Source organism: Macrobrachium rosenbergii, chromosome 56 (genome assembly GCF_040412425.1).
Source record: "Macrobrachium rosenbergii isolate ZJJX-2024 chromosome 56, ASM4041242v1, whole genome shotgun sequence".
Classification (NCBI taxonomy): Eukaryota; Metazoa; Arthropoda; class Malacostraca; order Decapoda; family Palaemonidae; genus Macrobrachium; species Macrobrachium rosenbergii.
The window spans coordinates 35,030,558-35,053,934 of record NC_089796.1 but is presented as its reverse complement, the minus strand read 5'-3'; the positions used below and the strand labels follow the sequence as shown (position 1 = coordinate 35,053,934).

Sequence of the window (23,377 nt, the reverse complement as noted above, 5' to 3'; positions counted from 1 at the left end):
GAATCCCATGCACCTCTTGAGAGATTCATGGTGTTTCTTTGTTTAATCAAAGCTGATTCCACCATCTGGTTTTTGAACCGACAATTGCTGCTATAAATTATACGAAACATATTCCAGTTTATTCTGTGTTATGGTTATTTATGTGGTTAAAAATAGCTGAGCTCTGTTGACCGTACCTAACTGAACATTTATGATGTATTAATCTTTTGGGGAGTGATTTGCTCGTGAAACCAATATAAGATTGGTCAGAGTCGAGGCAAGGGACTTCGTAAACTCCTGTGTCTTTGGGGACTGTTTTTGTTGGAAGTTAATCAGGGATTTGGCTAAGGTATTTGGGTAGGTAAAAGAAGAAGGGTTAGAGTTTTCAAGTGTCTGTGTCAACGTCTTAATCCTGTCCAGATGTGGGATTTTTATTTTATTGTTGTGGGTTTCTCTGGTCTTGTCATGGGGGGATGGTAGAAAATAATGTTTGCTATGTGGATCGATTTTTCAATTAAATGGCCAGGGTACTTTAAAAGTGACAGCTGCTTACAGATTAGTTCAAATTCCTTTTCCAGGAGTTCCAGGAGATCCAGGGAGCAAATCGGTAATTCTCTTAAGAATAAATGCTGGCTATGCCAATTTTGATAGAGATGTCATGATAGCTATAAAAATGGATGTATGACAGAGAGAAAGTTGGTTTTCTGTATATGGTAAAACTGTATTCTGTCGTGTCTCTAATTATTAAAACGTCAAGAAAAATAATTTGTTGTTTGTTTCCCATTCAACTTTAAATTTGATGCTAGGCACTAATGCATTTAATTTTTAAAGAAATTCATTGGCTGATTTTGTCGAGGTAAAAGTCTTTGTCCATAATCACGATTTTGCCGTCTTTGTCGGATCTACTCATCACAACATCTAATTTTTGTGGCGAGTGGATGGCTTTCATAAATCTACGGGGGACAGGATATTTCTTATTAAGGTCAGCCATTGCACTTATTGTCAGTCCCCAGTATTTGGATCAAGAAATTGAATACATAAGAAAAATAGGGACAGATTTCTGTTATCCTTCACATATACTAGATATTTGTTATAATAAAGCCCACAAAAAGTTTTATAGTGAAAGTAACATGGAGAAAGAAACCTCTAAGAACATTCTTAGCTTGCCTTATTTTAGTGGTTTTGAAAACATAAAATCATTGTTAAAATCTTTTAATGCCAACCTCGTTTTTTCCTATAATAACACGCTAAAAGGAATGTTAATAAAAAATAGCATTAAAGAAAACAACAGCATAATATATAAAATTCCATGTTTGGACTGCTCCTCTTTTTATATTGGTCAATCTAGCAAAGATTTAGACATACGTATTAAGCAACATAAGTATACAGTCAAAACTGGACAAACATCCAATGCTATATTCATTCATTTAAGTGAAAACTCTCATACTATAAATTGGACTGAAAGTTCAGTGACTGCCAGATCGAAAGATTTCTCTTCAAGAAATCTTTTGGAGTCTGCTATTATCCAGCTTACTTCCAGCTGTAATTTAACCTTGGCTCTGGCTTGTATTAATTGCTATGCAGAAGCTTAAGTTAAATTATAAAGCACCAAAGAGAAATGAGAGAGAAATAAAGTAAAGTCTTTAAGTGAGTTTGCTTGCTGGTAATCATTCTCACCTGATCTAGGGTGTGAATGCTAACTTGGCTGGGGAGGTGCAACGGATGGAACCTCTTTCCAAGCCACCTCACCCATTGTTACATCCGTAATGTAACTGAGAAAGAAATAAAATTCATGTCAATTGTTTTAATTACTAGAACTGTTGGTTTCACTCACCCCTTCATAAACTCTCTCCCTCATTCCCCAAAATGGTTAAGTCTAACCTTTCTCTCTGTTCAAATGACTGCCTGAGGCCTTGTTTCCAGGTGACCTTCATACCTTCTTGGCGGCCAGACAACAGGCAAGGGAGGAGCCAAAAAAAGAGAAAGTTGGCGTCGCCCGTCATGTTAAAAACCCTCCAGGAAGTTTAACTGATGTCATCTGGTCTATATAGAAACCATGACGAAGATTAACCTTTGCACCACCTACCCAGATGCCGAGGCATAATCCCCAAGGTTATTTATAGATGATGCAACCCTCGAACCTTCCACGTGTTTGACCTCGAGGCTTGAACCAGTATACTTTTGTAGTGGCACTTCCCTTAATTCCCTCCTCCATTGCCAGTGCCCTATTGAACGAGGATACTGTCATCTTGACGACGGTAATGTACTGGAATAAGGTTTCTTAGTCAGTCACAATTCCTGTTATTTCTCTGTCTGATTTTAATTTCTTTTCCATTGTGCGATCATCTTCAGTAATTTGTGTTGGAGCAATCAGTGTTAACACAATTATGCATTTAGTGATGAACTGAGTTATTTGGCACCATCTGTGCATTCCCTCAGTTCCCTTTGAGCTTCTTATTATTCTTGCAAGTAACCGTCTTGCATATACAGCAGATAGGCCTCGACTGTGGAATCACTCGGCTGTATCCCATGTGCAGTACCTCTTCTACCCCCTCTGCAATGTTTCCTGTTATGAAGACATCTTTGGCGTAGAATATTCATCCTGTATAGGATTTATTCATTTAGCAGGCCCTTATTATTACCTGCCCAGTTATTCGTTATTCTTCTGATTCGTGTTTTGTTATGTAAATATAATTAGTTAAGAGACCTTGAGTTTACGTAATCTTCCTTCACATGAAGAAAGCCTCAAGCCAAAGTATTTTCCCTTGCTTGTTTGTCTACGAAGTTGCCCTAATATTGAGCCAGATGTGTAATAAATACAGTAGATTTCTTGATAATGTAAAGAACTCCCTGCGTCCATCCATTGCCACCCCGAATCAAGTAAGTATCCTTTGGACATTCGTAGCAATATATACAGTACATGTGTTTGCATTTGTATATATATATGTCTTATAACAAAAACTAGCTGCAGCTCAGTTATTTTCCTCATATTGGCATCATCTGGTTATCTGCTGCAATGGGTAACAGTTAGAATGACGTTATAAGGTGTACTGTTTTTTGTTTTGTTTTCCCGCTGGATTGTGTTCTCATAAACACAGATTGAGTTGTACTGATGCCTTAGAGGGAGAAATGAAATCAGTTGGGTGTTGAAAACTGTTAGAATCACGACCTATCGTGCCCTAACCTTTCTGTAACGTGAACTTCATGGCCCACTTCTTTATGGAGTCTTTCTCTGCACTGTAACTTTTACTATAGGTATATGGTTAGCGGAATAATAAAACTAATATCAACGAAATTTTTATGTGGCTATATTATTATTATCTCAGGAAGTTTTCTCCAAAACATTCGGACTCCACATAAACGCCTCACCATCGGCTAGACGATGATTGGATCTAAGTGAAACCATCACACCTTCCTTGAAATTTGAAGTTACATAGCAAAGAGTATATATATATATATATATATATATATATATATATATATATATATATATATATATATATATATATATATATATGTGTGTGTGTGTGTGTGTGTGTGTGTGTGTGTGTGTGTATGTATGTATGTATGTATGTATGTATGTATGTATGTATGTTTTCCTTAGATAAATCACGATGGTAACCTAGGCCTAGCTACGTGTTTCCCATTCTGAAAACTGTCTTGTCCCGTCCAAGTAATTTAAAGAAAAATTACATATTAGTGTACTCGTATTTTATGTAATTCAGTGTTTTATGTAATGCTAAGCTCATTCTTTGAATATAATTTGAATTATATGCAAAAAGACGATGCAGCATAGGCCTATATTATAGACGTTTGGGCTATACCTACTTATACCATCTTGCTATCAAATTTCAAGAGGAATCGTTGTTAGTCGATTTGACATTCCTATCCATTCCATAGTCGGCCTAGAAATGTTTCCTATGATTTTTTTTTTTTTTGCTAATTTGGATTTAGATGTGGATTTAGAACAATTTTAGTTGGTTGCCCAAATGGCATCTTTGGGCAACTCCGGTAATTTGCATAACTCAATATGGCCTCCAAGCACCAGCTTGAAAACTTAACTTTTTATGCTCTTGATTTAATAAAATGTGTAATAGCTCTTATTATGGGGTTTCTTGTACAGAATCAATTAAATATATTATTCTTCCAATTAAAGTTTTCCCTTCTGATCTTCGTCCCGCTTTCCAAACTCTCCTGTATTAATTTTTTCGGTGTCCATGACCTTTGACGTCACGATGCCACATAATAATTCAATTAAAATCTTCCAATTACGGTTTATCCTTATGTGCTAGAGGCTGGGTAAAAGCTTAATATGACTTGGATGAACAGCAAATGAAAATGACACTTAACATTTATGATTCACTTTATTCATATTTACGTTGTTGAAAGCTATCATTAGGCAGTTACATGAGAGACTTGCAATGAAAGTAATATCCAGTTATTAAAGAATTATACATTTTTAAGATATGAAAGATTTTCTTTTGTCTCCTTCATATGCGTAACAAAATTACTTTTATATGATCAATTAATCAGAAATATGTATATATGTATTTTCCCATTCATCACAGGGATCAGGAAGACCATTCCTCTATGTCCTCCTGACCCTCATCCTCCTGATTCGGATCCTCATCATCATCCATATCGTAATCCTATTATCTTCAACTTGAACATATTGTCGGTTTGTGTATGGATTGCAACAACCATCTCCACCATGGGAGTTGCAGTATGACGTGCATGAAAGATGTTCTTTGTGGCACCCACAAGTCTCTGAGATGCACTTCTTGTCTTGCATTTTACACTGACACCGGATTACATCTATTATGTCTGGTGGGACAGGTACACCCTTAGCAATCACAGGAATAGGAATACCATCTTCAATCTCCCATCCAAATTTTGCGATATCAGCTGATTTACAGCCGGAGCATTGGTGGTCTGCTGCCTTTCACAGCGTCACTTGCAAATGAGCCCTCAGCACATGCTGCAACAAGTTGGGTGCTGTTGGAAGAAGGGTCATCAATTTGGGGCTTTTTGTCTTTTGGTGTATATTTAGGATGACCATTTACTTGAGATGTGAAAGGGGGACACCTGTATAAATTAACAAGTGCGTTTATGCTATGCATAAGCATAACCTCTAATATATATACTGTACATATATGCATATATATATATATATATATATATATATATATATATATATATATATATATATATATATATATATATATATATATATATATATATATATATATAGAGAGAGAGAGAGAGAGAGAGAGAGAGAGAGAGAGAGAGAGATTACAGAATTGCAGCTGTTTGATCTTTTCATCCTGGCATATGAGATTTATTCTTCGAAAAATTATATATTTAGATATATATACAAACTTTGAATAAATGAGAGTATGATTCAGTCAGCATTTGTTCAGAGCAAGTGTCACTTTCAATAGTAAAATATATGCTTTGATAGCATAAAAGGGAAACTTATAGCATGATCCTATGAGCAGTAAAACAAAATAAAAATTTTTTTTTACATTAACCATTACTCTTGAGTGTATTTCTCGCTTAATTTTATTTTCCTAAGGAGTGAGGGTTGAGTCTTCAGATAATCATAAATGTCAGCGCAACTCAAGTCGAAATTGCACTTCACTATTAGTGTACACCCCAGTGTAGTTACCTGCAAGTGACTTTTCTCTGACGTCCAAAAATTTTTCATTAGAGACAATACTCTCTCTGCAGGAGCATTGGACCCAGGGGGATACAGGCAAAGCTCAACGAGCTTTGAAATGGTTTTAAAAGGAATATTTTTATTACGAAAGAGAGAGAATGTCTCTACCCATTTCTTATCCAGAGTTAGTTTCTTCAAGTAAATGTCACCTTCCCTTTCAGCACGTACAAAATGGTGAGTTAGAAGTGTTGGAATAATGAAGTTGTCTACCCAGTGTCGGCCAGTAGGATGGAGGCGAGCAGTGTCCAAGTACTGTTCTAACTATTCAAATGTCTTTAGCCCAGTTGATAGCAGATGCTTCAAGAGTGCTGCTGATACTCCTCGAAAAGCCGTCATTGCCTTCACCCAGGACTTGCCGTTGAAGATACCTGTAACCCTCCATATGCTGCAGCCACATATACTTACAGGACTGAACCCTGCATCAATTTCCCAATACAGCCAAGGAAAAACTGTATAATATGCATCCCTCCAGGATGTGCAATTACATTAGAGAACTGCTCTGGGTGGTTCCAGCATACCTTCTTGGCCATAACATATAGCTGCATGTCTATGGTGAGGTGAACACATGTCATTCTCATGTCAACCAGTGGTCTCTGCATGTATGTTAGGGTTGTGAGTAGGCCTATGTGTCAGGGTGAGAAGGAGGTGCATCAATCAAAGGATCAAACATATATGTGCTTATTTGCTTTTTACAATATATCTTAGTCACATTCTGTTGAAGCATGCATTATTTCTTAAACCAGATGTAAAACCTGACCTTTTAACACATGAGATTGACCTGCAGTCAAAAAAAAATATCAAAATGGATTCTACACACAAGAAAACCCATGAAAAGAGATATTGCACAGGGTTTTACAATAAAAGAGAACGAAGTCTGATGTTGCAATATGGCATATGGCAGCCATCTTGGGATTGCAAATTGCCTGAGTTGCCCAAAGATACCATTTGGGCAACCCAGCTAAAATTGCTCTGATGTAATGATAGCTAGAAGAATATTAGTTAGGAATAGCGTAAATATAAAAGAGAGAAAAAGAAATGAGAGAGACCCATTGACAGACAAATGGTAGACGGAGAAAGAGAGAGAGAGAGAGAGAGAGAGAGAGAGAGAGAGAGAGAGAGAGAGAGAGAGAGAGAGAGAATGAATAATAGAGAAATGAGACAGGAAGAAAGAGAGAGTAACGATCAGGAAGTGTCATGAGTATATAGCCATAACACTGGTGCCAGAATAATCTAAGTGCAACCATTAAAAACTGCCTACCCATCTCACCTGTGACCTGACCTTTCAACTTTCGCCGGAACCTGAAGACTTCCAGTGACGTCATTAGTCCCACCCACAAAGGAGGAATTAAGTCAATTAATCACACCCAAGGGATGTCGTTAGATAATCTTCAACCAATACGGACGACTAGAAGGCGGAACAGAAGCAATTGTCCGCCTACTGGTGGGACGGACATTTCCTTTGAAGAACCTTCGAGAAAGCAAGTGTGAAGGGAGAGAAGCAGATAGAAATCCTAGAGCCTTAGCGGAGTGAGGTCGAGAGCCTCACCAGTTGTGGGTTAAGAAGATCCAAGAAAAGCTCATACTTCGATTCATAGTCGTACTACTTAACTTGTATATATACTGTATTATTTTACTAGTGTGTGATAGAAGTAAGAAAACTGCACTGGGTCTTCCTAAGCCTCCTGAGACTTTAACAACTAACAACAAAGAAAGCCAGAAATGATAAAGCAACTATAAAGGAAATATGAAACTAATTCAGATAAGAAGAAGCAACAAAACGTCACTAAAACAAACATTACAAAGACAACAATAATAAACTTCTTTACATTAGTAACGGGTAATAGTGGGGCAGATAACAGAAAAATCGTGCAAATGATGATACAAGCATCAAATTTGGCACAAGTGTCTGCCAAGGTATACTAATCAAATCTGCCCAATTGGCCAATTGAAAATCAAAATGGCGGCCATTTTCAAGATGGCCAAAAAATCTCCACCAAGTTGATGTTTTGCTTAGAAATATTTGTAATTGTCTGATTTGCATGATCTAAGTGTGGATTCCTATGTTTTGAAGCCTGCTGAACTATATTTTCCTGTTTAAAAAGCACTCTGAGACATATTTCTTAAGATGACCACCAAGATGTTTGTCTTTCTGTACATAAGTTTTGTCCCGGCTAGTACATTTTCAAATTTATGAATACCGTGCTGCTGTTTCTTGATCTGCTACTGTTCACATATGCAGCTGCAGTGTGATGTGCAGGGAAGCTCTGCCTGAGAGCACTTGCCTCTTCCTTTGCAAACCTTCTTACAGGAGCACTTTGTCAATTCTTGACAGCTTGCTGCAATCAGTGGTAGTGTTGTCCAATGTATCTGCCATGCTTCTTCCTTTCTGTGTCCACCCCCATTCAGCTGGACTGCTCATGTGTAGATTACAGTGGGTTGCCTGGCCCCATATGATCCTAGCCTGGTAGGCTGCATGATTTGCATGTTCTCTGAGGGCTGCCTGTGTTGGTGGAATTGAGGTGTACGGCCTCTGCTTGCTGGCAAACAGATCTAGTCTTGCTTTGTCCACACCAGTGGTTGCGCTTGATCTGTCGTACATGAGGACAACGAATCTTTCTAGCCTCTGCATGTCAAGATCACGAATCAATGTTGGATGCTGGCTGAGATTGATGAATGTTTCAGTAATATCATCAAATACATTCCAAGTCTGCCATGCAGATTTCTTCGCTTTCCCACAGAAGGCAGACACAATGTCACATCCAGTGAATGCGTGACAGTAGGAGATCCCTCTAGCTTTCTCAAGCCCAATTGCAGAAACTACTTCATGATCTGGAATCCATCGCATATGGGCTCCTTGGCCAAAGGCAATCGACATTTCCTGAAGACCTAGTTTCTGGAAGGATGGCAGTACAGATATTGCTATGACTAGCACTTCTGTGTCATTAGCATTGATGATTATAGACTTGCTCCTGTCAGTCGTTGCATCCCTAGCGTGAACATATATTTGACTGCCAGCTTCTTCGTGACAACATAGGGACACAGCATCCAGAGACATCACTGTGTTGCTAATGGCATCCTTTCCTTTTGTGACGATGACTGTGCTTGTCGTTTCTGCTTCACACATCTTTTAACCTTCATTTTTTACTCTATATCTAGTTTGAGTGGCTCACGTTCATCACCAGGATTTCCTGTGTTTGGATGCTGGAAAATGGACACACTTGTACTGTGTAAAGATGTTTCAGCTGTGGTCGCAGTTGGATTATGATCTATGTTGTCAACTGCTCCAATTATGAACAAATTCTTTCTCAAGACGGGGGGACAGATTACTCCATCTTCCACATACTGTGCAACAACTGCTTCTCCTAACTGTGCTGAGATTTCTAGGACTCAGTCATGTGATATGCTGAGCCCATTCCCATGGAGCATTTCAATTATTTGTCTCTTCCTCGTCTTGGCAAACACATACAGGCCCATGTAGACTGCAAAATGTGGCTCCCAGTCCTTGGAATGCCTGTGGACATCTGTTCCTTCCTTGTATTTGGCGAAGCAGTTGTGCTGTAGAAGTTGTGATTTAGCAAAGTCTGATTTCGATGCTCCATGATGGAGTTTGGACTTGATGTCTGCACCATGTTCGATCATGCATACAAACTGAAGCAGTGATGGTGGCTGTAGAGTTTTAGATAAAAAAAAGGTAATCCTTTGTTAAATAATAGAGGCATTGTGGCAATACTGTTTCTTATCTGTGTTCTGAATGGTTTACTTACCCTTATGACATCATAAAACCCCGCCTCCAACACCACCTGTTCTTGCCCGCGTGATTTGAAATTAAAGCATCGCTGAAATCGACGATCGCATTTTAGTAGCACATAAAGCGTCGATTTTAGCGACTCGCCGCCTTTCGTGGGTTAATCCTGATTCTATTCCCTGCTGTGAACGTCTTTTGTTTTTAAGTTCTCGGTTCCGGGGTTGTGTTGTCATGCGGCCGGTGTGCTGGTTCTTGGCGGCAAGTTGTTGTAACGGATGCACAATAAACCTTGTATCCGGCCCTGTATTTAATTATGCTCGTCCTAACAAATGGCGACGAGAATCCATGCAGAGGAGCATAGGGTCTACAAGAACTTCATGTGGATGTAAGGATTTTCCAGGATTTTTGACGAGTTCAGCATAGCCTACCAGCTCTGAGGACACTTCCGTAAGGCCAGTTGATTGACGGCGATGGTGCGGAAGTTAGGCAGAGTTCGCCTATGGTAGGGGTGAGGATTTTCAATTCCCCAAGCTGTACTATTTGATGCTTCGATTTATTGTGTTTTTACCCCACCTTACCTGGCATATAGGCTGCTACCTACAGTTTTGCTTCATCTTGCAGTTTTGTTCACGATGGCGACGACTACTCAGATTAAGATTGATCCTTTTAATTCTTCTCAGATAACCCTGGATCTTTGGCTTAGTTTATTAGAAGCTAATTTTAGTAATCTTGGAATTGAGGAAGATAACAAAAAGAAAAATGTTTTGCTAGTGTCGATTGGAACTGATGTTTTTAGTGTACTGGGTAATTGGTGTGCTCCTGATTTACCCCATACAAAGACTTACGATGACCTTGTAGCGGTATTAAAATCACATTACATTGTGAAACCTTCTTATCATCGTAGCCTAATAGCTTTTCAACAAAGAAAAAAAAAGGAGGGATGAGACAGTGAATAGTTTGTATGCTGACATCAAGGCTTTAGCAAAAGATTGCAATTTTGGTAATCATTTCGATTCAAGAGTCAGAGATCAGTTGTTTATGGCAGTGGACAATGAAGTATATTTTCCCAATTTAGTTGCTTTGAATATTGATCTCAAGCTATGACCTCTAGTGCAGTTTTAGAAAGAATTTTGAACATGGAAAAAGCTTTTTGTGGGTGAGAGGAACGAATCACAGCCACAGGTTAGTTCAGTGAGAAAATAAAAGTCATCTTGTAAGCATTGTGGTTTTTCTCATGAGAATATAGACTGTTGGTTTAAACATCTGACTTGTAACATTTGTAAAAGGAAAGGTCATCTAAAAGGGTGTGTAGAGAGGCAAACAAAGATTTGTCTCTTCATAGGCCTAGTAGTGTTAAACCTAGGTATAAGGCTTCCAATAGTAGGGCTGAAGGTAAGAAGGCTGTAAAAATTATTGATGATTATGAAGACAACAATGATGATAGATTGTTAATGGTTAAAGGAAAGATTTTTGCTCTTAATTCTGATGAATTTTATTTCAGTATTAATCAGAATTTAGTTCCATTTGAGATTGATAGTGGCGCTGCTGTGTCTACTATAACCAAAGAGTGGGTACATAGGTTAAAATTAAATATGGAACAATGCAATAAAAAGCTAAGAGGTTATGATAATATGAAAATTGATGTCTTGGGCAAAGTGTTAGCTCCTGTACTTTATAATAGCACAAAGGTTTCTCAGGTATTTTATGTTGTTGATTCTTGTAATACAAATTTGTGTGGTAAAGATTTAATGCAGCAAGTAGGTATTTATCTGGCTGGAATAGATGAAGGTACTAGAGTAATAAAGGTTGCTAATGTGAGTGCAGAAAAGCTGCTAGATAATTACTTGGTAGATTCAAATAAACCTATTGCTGGTGTTTTGGCTAAGATTCATTTAAAAGGTAATGCTACCCCAAAGTTTATGAAAGCACGCACAGTTCCTTTTTATTACAAGAAAATGATTGAAGATGCCTTAGATAAGCTAGTAGCGGATGAAATGATAGAACCCATATCACATAGTGAATGGGCAGTTCCTATTGTACCTGTATTGAAAGAAAATAAGGTTGAAATGAGGATTTGTGGAGATTTTAAAATTTTGAATAAACAAATTCATTGTGACAGGTACCCGTTACCAAAGATAGAGGAATTGTTATCTGTTGTTGGTAAGGAAAGTTTTTTCCAAAATTGATTTAAAGAATGCTTATCTTCAAATACCTGTTGAGGAGAAAAGTCAAGAGTACTTAGTAATTAATACTCATAAAGGATTGTTTAAATATAAGCGTTTACCTTTTGGCTTGTCCTCATCTGGTATTTTCCAAAGGTGTATTTCTCAACTGTTGGCAAATGTGGAGGGTGTAGCTGCTTATTTAGATGATATTATTGTAAGTGGTGCTACCAAAAGGAGCATGATCACCGATTAAGAAAGGTTTTGGAACTTTTGCAAGCACATAATGTACAAATAAATAAGACTAAGACTGTTTTGGAGGCTGAATCTATTGAATATTTAGGATACCACATCTCAGGTGAAGGAGTCAAGCCATCTTCAAAGGGACTGAAAGCTATTTTAGATTGCCCATGTCCTACTTCTGTTGAAGAAGTTCAATCTTTTTAGGTATGATTACTTACTATTGCAAGGTTGTAAAGAATTTTTCTTCTAAGCTAGCTCCCTGTATGATTTGTTAAAGAAAAATGTAAAATTTAGATGGACTTCAGTACAGCAGAAGGCGTTTGAAGGCATTAAAAGAGATTTTTCCGAGTCCAAAGTGCTGACTAGTTTTGATGGGGATAGTCCTTTAATCATTGAAGTGGATGCGTCTCCTGTAGGTGTGGGGTGTGTTTTGTTACAAAAGGTTGGTGACCAAGAAAAACAATTTATTTTGCAAGTAAAAACTATCTAAAGCAGAAAGGAACTACTCTCAGTTAGATAAAGAATGATTAGCTCTTATTTTTGCTGTGAAACGTTTTAGATATTTTTTGCTTGGCAGGAATTTTGTTGCTAGAACTGATCATAAACCATTACTGGGACTTTTGGAAGAGGGAAACAGATTCCATGTAATGCTAATTCTAGAATACAAAGATAGGCTTTGTTGTTATCTCAGTATGATTATGAATTAGTTCACAAACCTGGGAAGGAAAATGTAATTGCTGATGCCTTAAGCAGATTGCCACTTGATGATGATTTTCATTCTGGTACACCAGCTGAGTATGTTAAATTGGTTGAATTACTTGATTTTGATGACATCTCTTTTCAGGCAGTTAAACATTTCACCAATAAGGATGCTGTATTGTCTCAGTTGAAAAATTGTTTGAAGCTGGGATGGTCAAAGGAACATAATATGTCACTTCTGGAATATGTCTCTGTAATGATGTAATGTTGTATAGAAATAGGGTTTTGATTCCTGTTGAGTTAAGATGTAAGGTTTTGAACCATTTGCATTGTGGGCATAATGGTATAAATGCTATGAAAGCTGAGGCAAGGAATTGGGTATGGTGGCCAAAGATAGACCAGGACATAGGAGAAGTCACAAAGAATTGTAGCATTTGTTTTAAGAATTTTACAAATCCTCGAGCTCCTACATTGTCTTGGCCTATTGTTGGTAAATCATGGTCTCGACTGCACATAGATTATGCAGGACCGATGGATGGTAAATATTTTTGATAATTGTAGATTCTCATAGTAAATTTTTGGATATTCATTTTTCTAGTTCCACTACATCAGCTGTTACCATTGGTCATTTGAGGAAGACATTCTGTAATTTTGGTATACCTGATATCATTGTATCAGATAATGCTCCAAATTTTGTTTCTCAAGAGATGGAGGAGTTCTTGTGTAAAAATAGTATTAAGCATGTAACACCAGCTCCTTATCATCCATCCTCCATGAAAGGGGGCGGTGAGAACATTCAAGGAGAGCCTGGGAAAATTTAAGAAGGGAGATATTCAGACCAGAATTTGTAGATTTTTGTATAACTATAGGAGGACTGTGAATTCTTCCATGGGTAAGGCCCCAGCAGAAATAATGTTCGGTAGGAATTTTGAAGGTACTGTTGAATCAGTTAAACTGAAAGACAAACCTTTAAGGAAAATGAGGGATGAAATTTTCCAGGAGGAAGGTAAATTGTATAAAGTCAATGATGCTGTGTTTGTTCATGTAATTTTGGGAAAGGTTCACCATGGGTGGAAGGAAAGATTGTGGAAGTACTTGGGTTGAGAAATTATAAGGTGGAAGTACAGAGTTTTGGTAATATTATTTGGACAAGACATGCAGATCAGATTATGCATAGATATATGGGTGACTTTAACCAATCCAATAAAGAAGTGTTATCCAATAATTCTAAGTCATCTGTAAATTTGAGTGATTCTAGTGCTTTCATTTCAGACACTAATGTACCATGTGATAATAGTGGGGCTGAAGAACCCATAGAAGTAACTGTAAATAATGATAGTGAATGTTCAGTACAACCGCCAATGTTAAGGCAATCCAGTCGAATAAGTAAACCTCCAGATCGACTTGATTTATAAATATATACAAATATGCTGTATTTATCATGTTGTTTTGTTTTCATATTTGTAACATATTTTGGAAGAAGTATTGATTTATTTAACTGTCTGATGTTTTAAATGGGAATATTATTGCTTTTCTAGGGGTAAGGGATGTAGAGGTTTAGATAAAAAAAAAAAGTAATCCTTTGTTAATTTTGATTCTATTCCCTGCTGTGAACGTCTTTTGTTTTTGAGTTCTCGGTTCCGAGGTTGTGTTGTCATGCGGCCGGTGTGCTGGTCCTTGGCGGCAAGTTGTTGTAACGGATTCACAATAAACCTTGTATCCGGCCCTGTATTTAATTATGCTTGTCCTAACAGTGGCACAGCCTGTTCTAAGTCTTTGTCATGAAAATAGCTGCTGAAATTCGACTTCTGACGGAGCATGTCTTGTCTTATTATCCCAGTGGCTTTTGCTAGATGGATCGCTTCACCATAACAGCATGCTTCTGATAGGATTGAACCTACATCAGTTTCAACAGCCAACAGAACTTCTCGTCCTTGGCGACTAGCTTGCAGCTGTGGAATGTGCAAAAGCAGCTGATCCCTGAGTAGAGTAGGATGAACATCAGGCGAGTCAACACCAAGCCGTTACAGTCTCTGCTTGTAAAGCTTGGTCAAATCAGCAAGCTTGAAAATTGGTGGCCTCTCACTGGAATTTTTCATCTCGCAGATGTAGGTGACTAGTTCAGAGAAAGCAATTGGATATGCATCCTTCCAGTGTTCCTGTGCTTTTTCTTGCTCCCGCACCTTTAGGTATGCCCGTTCTCAGTTATACAATGCCACCAAACAGCCAGGATGATATTTCACTTCTTGGGCTACGACATCTCCTGCACTTAGTTTGGCGAGAAGTTTTGTATCACTGAGTGTTTTGGCACATTCATTTATTTTCCTATTCACTTGCATTGTCATTGCTTCTCTAAGCTCCCCTCCTTCAGTTTTGCAGAAGAAGCATTCTTTTGTTTTAGTTTCTTGGAGCTTTCGTGGAATCTTACTTCTACTGCCCTCATCACTAGTACCTACATGACTTGCTCTTTTTTTCAGCTCGGTGTAACTTTGTGTTGTTGAACAGAAGCCTGCAACTCTCATGATATTGTGCCTTATTTTTTCTCAACGTTTCCTCTATCCCAGAAGCTTTGTCAAGTCTTGCAGGGTCTAGCTTGATTGGTAGCGCATGGAGTGAGTGAAACAGAGGAATATTCTTTGCCAGGTTCGTATATCCATCATCCCCTCTTCTGGCAGGATTGGCCTGGGGAGATTTTAGATCTTCTTTCTTAACCTCCTGACACAGGCAACACTTGGTCCAGTCTGTTTTCCATGATCATCCAGTATAGTTCGCATCCATGATTACAATGACGTTCAGGGTCGAGGTTTTATCTTTTTACCACCCTGTACATGTAATAGTATAATAGGCCTCTTATGTCCTGGAATATACAATAGGCACTTTCCTGTATGGGATACAACTGGGTTCTTGCACTGTGCCATACACCTAGTCCGATCGTTCATCCAGTGTCATAAATCCCGTGCGATCTGTACACCATCCAGATAACTAAAACCCTGTTATCTTTGGTTTGGCTCTCCCGCGCTGGCATGTCCTGTCCATTCAGGTGCGGCTGCCTAACTGATTTGGGGTTGATTAGGCAGCATTTGGGATACTAGTAGGTTGTTGCAGTATGATGCCAACATAAATTTCCTACTTAGCTGACACTGAACCCCATGCTGAGTTTCACAGCAGTGATGTCACCAATGTGTCTTGGTAGTGCCCAACAATCACTCCTTTAATACAGTGCCCTAACCATGTTATAAACTAGAAAATATACATCAGCAGGCTTAAAAACATAGGAATCCACACTTAGATCATGCAATTCGGACAACTACAAATATTTCTAAGCAAAACATCAACTTCGGGTGATTATTTTGGCGGCCATCTTGAAAAATGGCCGCCATTTTGGATTTTCAATTGGCCAATTGGTCAGATTTGATTAGTATCCCTTGGAGAACAATTGTGCCAAATTTGATGCTTGTATCATCATTTGCACGATTCTTCTAAAAAATTACTCTTATCTTCCCCACTATAATAATAATAATAAAAAAAGACATTACATTGGTGACAGCTAAATGGGATCTGAGGAAGATGTAAAAAGTGCGGTGGGAAGAACGAATAAGTACACATACAAGAACTCCATAACAACGACCATACGAATCAACAAGCAGAACTCAAGAATTTAATCACAGATGGCGAAGTGAATCATAACATCGACGAAAACATTCCTGCTACAAACGTCAATGGCCGAAACAGAATGAGGTGAAATAATAATTATAAACATTACCGTTTAGAAAACCCACAACTAAGAAACATTATTCCCCGAAGATAAAACAACGATTGAACAATGAGAACAACGCAAGCATACCAGTCAACGTGAAACGGCAAAACACCGTAGAGTATTCGGCGACACTCTGTTAAAATGGATGTGTGCATTTCACATGTACGACAAAACAGTCCAGTTAAAAATCAACATTACCGGTGAAATCTAAGAAGAAGATGATTTTTGATGGTCGAGGAAATAAGAAAAGGACAGTTTTAGTCAAGATTTAAAACAAGAAGTCGTATCATGCATGTCTACAGTGAACTGCAGTGTTGGTCACGAAAGGAAAAGTAAATCAGTTCAAGAAGTGGTAACAAACAACAGTTAAAACCAAACCACAACAGAAATAAGTCATGATTGGAAAGTTATTTTAATTTTTCTCTCTCTCTCTCTGTAAGAGTGTATGAAAAAATTTTTTCGTTGTTCTATTTCTTAGAAGGTATAAAAAATGTTATTATTCCCTCTAAAATTTTTTTTCTCTTGTTATATTTTTTTGATGTTTGATAGACAGGAATCTATAATAACAAAACATTCTTTTGATGATGTATTTTTTGAATAATATTGTGCATTTGTCTATAAATTTTTTTTATGGTTTTTAGAATACTGTTGTAATATGCAGAATTTGTTTGATGAATTGTTGAATACTTTTCGAAATAGCCCTTATAATTTAAGACCAACAACAGTTAGACATAGTCAAATTCCAGTGCCAAGTTCACGAATATCATTAACTCAAGAAAGTACTAACACTAATTACACAAATAGCGATAATAATAATAATACTAATAATACTAATACATTTCAATTTAGAACAATAGCACAAGCAGCGATCATTACACAAGCCACCTGATTCTGTGGAAGAGTTGAAAGTTCAAATCCTGACAAAAATAGGCTAGAATCATATTCTGTGAACCAGTGGCTAGCTGATGCAGACAGTCGCATATCTACAGGGGGAATAACAAATGAAAGAGCTAAAATTAACGAAGCCTTGCTTCTCGTTAGTTCAGGAAGCGGTGATGCACATAGAACTTTGAATTCAGTTAGATTCAACAAAATAACCACATACACTGAATTCAAACGCATTTGTTTATCAATCTGGGAACCAGTAAATCAAAGTGATGCATTATATAATATTTAATAAATTCCTTACCCAGCATTATGATGGAGAATCCATAGCAAATCTTCACACATGTTGAAGAATCGACACACAAAGTAATAGAAGACTTAAAGAAAACAAACATCACCATAGGAGATAAGAATGATTTTGGTGATGAAGATGATTTAGTTAGTTTAAGATATGTTTTGAATTACTTGTCATTTGGAACGATGTATAACGCACTCAGAGAAAAAGAAAAGAAAGCTTTCAAGAAAGTTAAAATTGATCCTTAAAGTTATAGCCTTACAGCTTTAACATCAGTGAGGCAAGAAATCCAGAAGAAAGAAAGAGATTTTTCTAAGGAATTTGTAGGGGTAACGGAAACACAAAATGATAGGAAAGGCAGAAATACCAATGATTCATATATAAGAAATAACAAGTATAATGATAATTCCAGACAAGTGGGGAATAGATAAACTTCCTGTCAAAGGAAATATGCACAAAATACTAGGAAAAATGGAATCCAAACCATAAAGGAAGAGAGAATCAATCAAGGAATGGGCCACCCATAGGATATCATAATGGTCAATATTCAACACAAATAATTCAAAACCAGAGAATAATTCAGTTCAAGGAGCTAGACCAAAAATAACATGTGAAAACTGTGGGTATACCAATCATTCCACTAATGAATGGAGAAAGCCTTTAATCTGTGCAGCTTGCAAAAAGATCGGGCATATAACTAAAAACTGTTGGTTCAATAATAAGGAAACCAATAGAGAAATTATAGAGATAAGTAACAGTCGCCCAAATATAAATAAATCATCCGGTCAGTGACAATTAACCCCTTTATAGAGATAAGAAAGTAAATCCCTTCAAGGTGATGAAAGAGGAAAAAGGAGAAACAGTTACAATGGGAAATGAAGATTCATCGGCATTTTCCTATTTACATAGCAAAGAAGTAATATTTTCCATGAAAAAGGAAGAAATAAACAGAAAAGATCTGCCTATTGTAAAGATTCCAATAAATGGAAAGACATGTAATGTACTCATTGATTCAGGTAGTACTGTAAATATTATCGATAAAATAACTTTAACCTGATATTTAGGCATTGCAGAAACTCAGATTCAGGGTCAAAATAGAGCAATAAAAGGAATAGCAGGGAAACAGATTAAAAGTCTGGGGAATGTGAACTTAGAAATAGAGATTTTCGTCACATAAATTTATTGAAAGTTTTCTAGTTTTAGAAGACAGATTTTTTACCACACAAGTATTGTTCTCATTTAATTTAATGAGGAGATGTGGAATAATATTAGATAGTAGTGAAGGAAAGATTAGCCTGAAACAGGATAATCAGAAGAGCATATGTTTTACGCTTGACGAAGAAAAGTTTCACCCAAATCTGATCAATTTGTCTGAGACAGTTTCGACAAGCGAAACAGACATACAGGAAAAGCAGATAAGTAATCCGAACAAGCAAGATAAAATAGAAACAGATAAAAAAGAGGAATTTTCATAATTACAGAATACAGGATTGTTGAGACTTGCACATACAGATGATATATACTCAGATATAAATAATTACTCAGATATAAATAACTGTGATGACCAAAACACTGAATCTAACGAAAATCAAGGCGCCTATACCTATAACTATAGCAATGTAGTAATGAGTTGTGAAAGTGAAGGGAAAATACTAAATGAAGTATTGCTCTTAGATAAAATAAATAAATCAGATATAAATAGTATAACAGAAGTAACAGAAGAAACCACTGGAGATGCAGAACTTTGCTATTTTTCAGACATAGAAGAAGAGGAAATATGTTGTGCTAGCAGAGCTGATGATAATAAAGTACAATTTATACTCAACAGAGCAGTAACTTTGTATTCAAAATGTTCAACAAAAATATACGAGTATTTGAGATCAAAAGAGGATGTAAAGGATAAGGATGTTCTATTACTGAATGAAGAATTGCCAGATTTTGTCAGGGTGGATAATTCACTAATCCACATGAATGGTGATAACTGCGAAGTTTATGTCCAAAACTATTCAGATAACAGACTAACACTATACGAAGGCATTGTCTTTTGCATAGGGATTAACAATCCTTTACTAACAGTAGAAGAAAAAGCATTTTTATCTATAAATAGCCAAAACTCTCAAATAAATAAAAAAGTAAATAAAACAGATTTTCCAGAAAATAGACGCAAGTTAATTCAGGTGTTAGAGAAATACAGAAATGTAATAGCTATAGAAGGGGATAAACTAGGAAGAACTAATGTTCTACAACATAGAATTTTGTTAGATGATGGAGCCAAGCCATATTTTATTCTTAATTACAGATTACCAATAAGCCAGAGACCCTTAGTTGACAATTTGATTGAGGAAATGAAGGAAGATGTAGTAGTAATTCCTTCTAAATCTCCATATAATTCCCCATTGTTACTTGTTCTAAAGAAGGATGGTAGTTGGAGACTTGTAATAGATTACAGGAAGTTAAATTCCAACACAGTTCCAGATAGAATACCGATGCGGTAATTCAAGATATGTTAGCTCAATTAGGAGGGGCCAAAATATTTTCATCCTTAGATTTGCTTAGTGGATATTGGCAAGCACCTCTAGATGAAGAATCGAAACAATTCACAGCCTTCAACACACTTAAAGAACATTTACAGTTTGAAGTAATGCCATTTGGACCAACATCAGCCCCATTAACATTTGTCAGATTAATGTTACAAATTCTAGGAGATATAGAAAATGTTTCAGTATACTTGGACGATGTTATAATTTTTAGCAAAGACTTAGAAAGTCACCCCAGAACATTAGAAATGGTCCTAGAGAGATTAAGAATTGCAGGACTAAAAATAAAATTAAAAGTCAATTCCTGATGAAATCCTTAGAATACTTGGGTCATGTAATTAGTGAAGATGGACTGCGCATGCAGGCAGGTAAAATAAAGGCAATAATTGATTACCCAGCTCCCACTAATTTGAAAGCATTAAGAAGGTTCCTAGGTATGGTAGGTTATTATAGACCATTTATAAAGGGTTTTGCTACTACAGCCAAACCTTTGACAGAACTAAACAAGAAGGATGTTAATTATGAATGGAAGGATGAACAAGAAACAGCCTTTCAAACACTAAAGAGCAAAATGACCAGGAACCCTGTTTTAGTCTGCCCAGATTTTTCCAAAGACTTTTACTTAGCTTGTGATGCCTCAAGTACAGGGCTAGGAGCTGTATTGTTACAAAAGGCCAAAACTAGAATGAGGGCAGTATATCATGCTAGTAGAGTTTTAAACCCAGCAGAAAGACACTAAAGACACTATAGTACCACAGAGAAGAGAGTGTTTAGCTTTATATTGGGGTTTAAAGAAATTTAGACATACTTTTAGGTCATAAGGTTAATGTGCTTACTGATCACAAACCCATTTGTGACTTATTTAAAAGAGAGTCTTTAACAACAATATGAGGTTCAATAGATGGTTCATTAGTGTAAAAGAATTTGCCCCGGAATTCAGATATATTCCAGGGAAATTTAACACCTGGGCAGATGCATTATCCAGATCTCAAGAAGAAGCAGAAAAATGTATTACCACTAATACCTTTTGTTTTAGTTGTCAAGTAGTAGATTTAGATCTAGAAAGAGTAAAAATACAACAAGAAAAAGATGCAGGAATCAGACAAATAATAGGACAGTTAATACTAGATGAATCCTTAAAACCTGATTTTCAATTAAATGGATTGTTGTATAAAAGACCAACAGAGAAGAATGGTTGTTCTCGACTATACATCTCAAAAACACTAATCAGAGAAGTTTTAGAACTAACACACTCATATAAATTAGCAGGACATCCAGGAGTTAAAAAGACAATCAGAATCATAACCAGAAATTATTTTTGGCCAAATTGTAGTGAAGATGCCAAAAACTTTGTACAAAACTGTATAGTTTGTAATCAACATAAAGGTAACGTAAATCTTAAAGCTCCACTTGAAAAATATCCATCAGAATTAAACCCATTTCAAGTAGTAACTATGGACTTTTTAGTCCATTTCCAAAGGCTATTAGAGGAAGTAAACAAATATTAGTCTTCTTAGACTATCTAACTAGATATGTAGGAATCGTACCAGTAAGAAAAAGATGCAGCTACAGTAGCAGAAGCTCTTAAATCGAGAATTATCACAAGGCATTCATGTCCACAAGTTCTTCTTTCTGATAATGCTGCTGTATTTACTAGTGATCTTTTAAAGAAAATATGTGAATTTTATGAAATACATAAGTGTCAAATAAGCGCTTACAAACCAAGTTCTAATGGAGCAGTAGAACAAACTAATCGTAAAATAAAGGATATCCTGAAAACTTTAGTGAGCCCATGGACAGAAGATTGGGACTTAGCACTAGAAGACGTACAGTTCACATTGAATAATACTGTAAACGAGACAGTAGGAGAATCCCCACATTATTTCCTATATGGTTATCAGAAAAGAATACCTAATGCATTATTAGACAATGCAACACCACCCAGACACACTTATAATTATGATGACTATGTTGCATGGAAAACCAGGCGTACTTACGAGACAATCATGAAAACAAGGGCAAAATTAAAAGAGATTCATAACACTCATGCCAAATATTATAGTAAAAGTACCATTAAACCAGACATTACAGTGGGTACTTAAATTTATGTACAAAATCATGTTCAAGAAGGGCCAAATGTAAAGGTTTCTCCCTAGTTCATTGGACCATATAGAGTTGTATAGTTTAAAATTAAACAAATATAGAGTAATTAATGAAAGTGATCTAAAGGAAAAAGTAGTTCACTGGAATCATATAAAAGTAGTAAAAACAGATCCATGGTCCGCTAAAGTTATAGATAGCATAAGGCATGAAAATGCTGTAGATAATGTTGTAAAGAAAATATATAATCTACGAAACCGACAGAGTTAAATATGTAGATATTGGTGTTTTACTGAAAATATCTTAAAAATATAATGTATGTAGTGAAACCTATGTATAAAGAAAATCTGATAAAAGTCTATTCTTACAGATGCAAAAATGCGGCTCATCATAGTGCCATGGAATGCCTTTTTGTTCCTTTCGAGCACGAGGAAAGGTCCTCTGTAGAGCCTGGTTAAGGGTGGCCGCATGGCATCGTCCCTGACGAAGACATGGGTGGCAGAGGACAGACCGGGAGGCATGAAGGGCGACGTCCTGTTGGTGTATGTCCTCTGGCAGGGGGCGAACTTCCCAACCCTGTCACAGACCCTCTGCGTCGCTATGTCGTCCCTGTCTTCTGCAACGAGTTTCCCTGGGACTACCAGGGTCTCCCCGTAGACTTTTTCTTCTGGAACCAGGGCAGCTGGTACTTCCAATTCTCGGAGGTGCAACGAGCCATGAGGGACGCCTTCAGGGACTTGTGGAACCTTTCCACCATTCCATTGGCTGCAGGATTGTAGGCGGTGGTGCTGTGATGAATGGTCCCCATCAGGCGTGCCAGGGCGGTCCACAGCTTGGACAGGAAAGTGGAACCTCTGACTGTCGTTATGTGGTCTGGGACACAGAACTGGCTGGTCCAGCTGGAATGGAGGGCTTCTGTGCATGCACTGGAGGTGGCTTCTTCCATGGGTGTAGCTTCGGGCCACCTGGTGGAGCGGTCGACAACTGTTAGAAGGTATCTTGCTCCTCCTGATGGGGGAAGAGGACCCACCACGTTGATGTAGATGTGCCGAAAGCGTCTCTTCAGCTGAGGAAACTCGCCCACCCCAGATTCGGTGTGCCGCCCTACTTTGCTGGCCTGACACTGCATGCATTGCCTTGCCCAGGCCTTCGCATCCTTCTATATGCTGTGCCAGATGAACTTCTCCATCAGTAGCTTGCCTGTCGTCCTTCCGGAGGGGTGGGATAGGCCATGGATGACGTCGAAGACTAGCCAA

The 23,377-nt window shown here is 37.4% G+C and overlaps 1 protein-coding gene across 1 annotated transcript; it reads left to right on the top strand.

The window, feature by feature from the left end:
- The first annotated feature begins 10,894 nt into the window (after positions 1 to 10,894).
- Positions 10,895 to 22,579, top strand: LOC136836167 (uncharacterized). Its single transcript, XM_067100165.1, has 5 exons — positions 10,895 to 11,014; positions 11,141 to 11,503; positions 12,693 to 12,808; positions 19,784 to 19,975; positions 22,492 to 22,579. The coding sequence occupies exons 1-5, from the start codon at positions 10,895 to 10,897 to the stop codon at positions 22,577 to 22,579; spliced, it is 879 nt and encodes a 292-aa protein (XP_066956266.1).
- Positions 22,580 to 23,377: the final 798 nt, after the last annotated feature.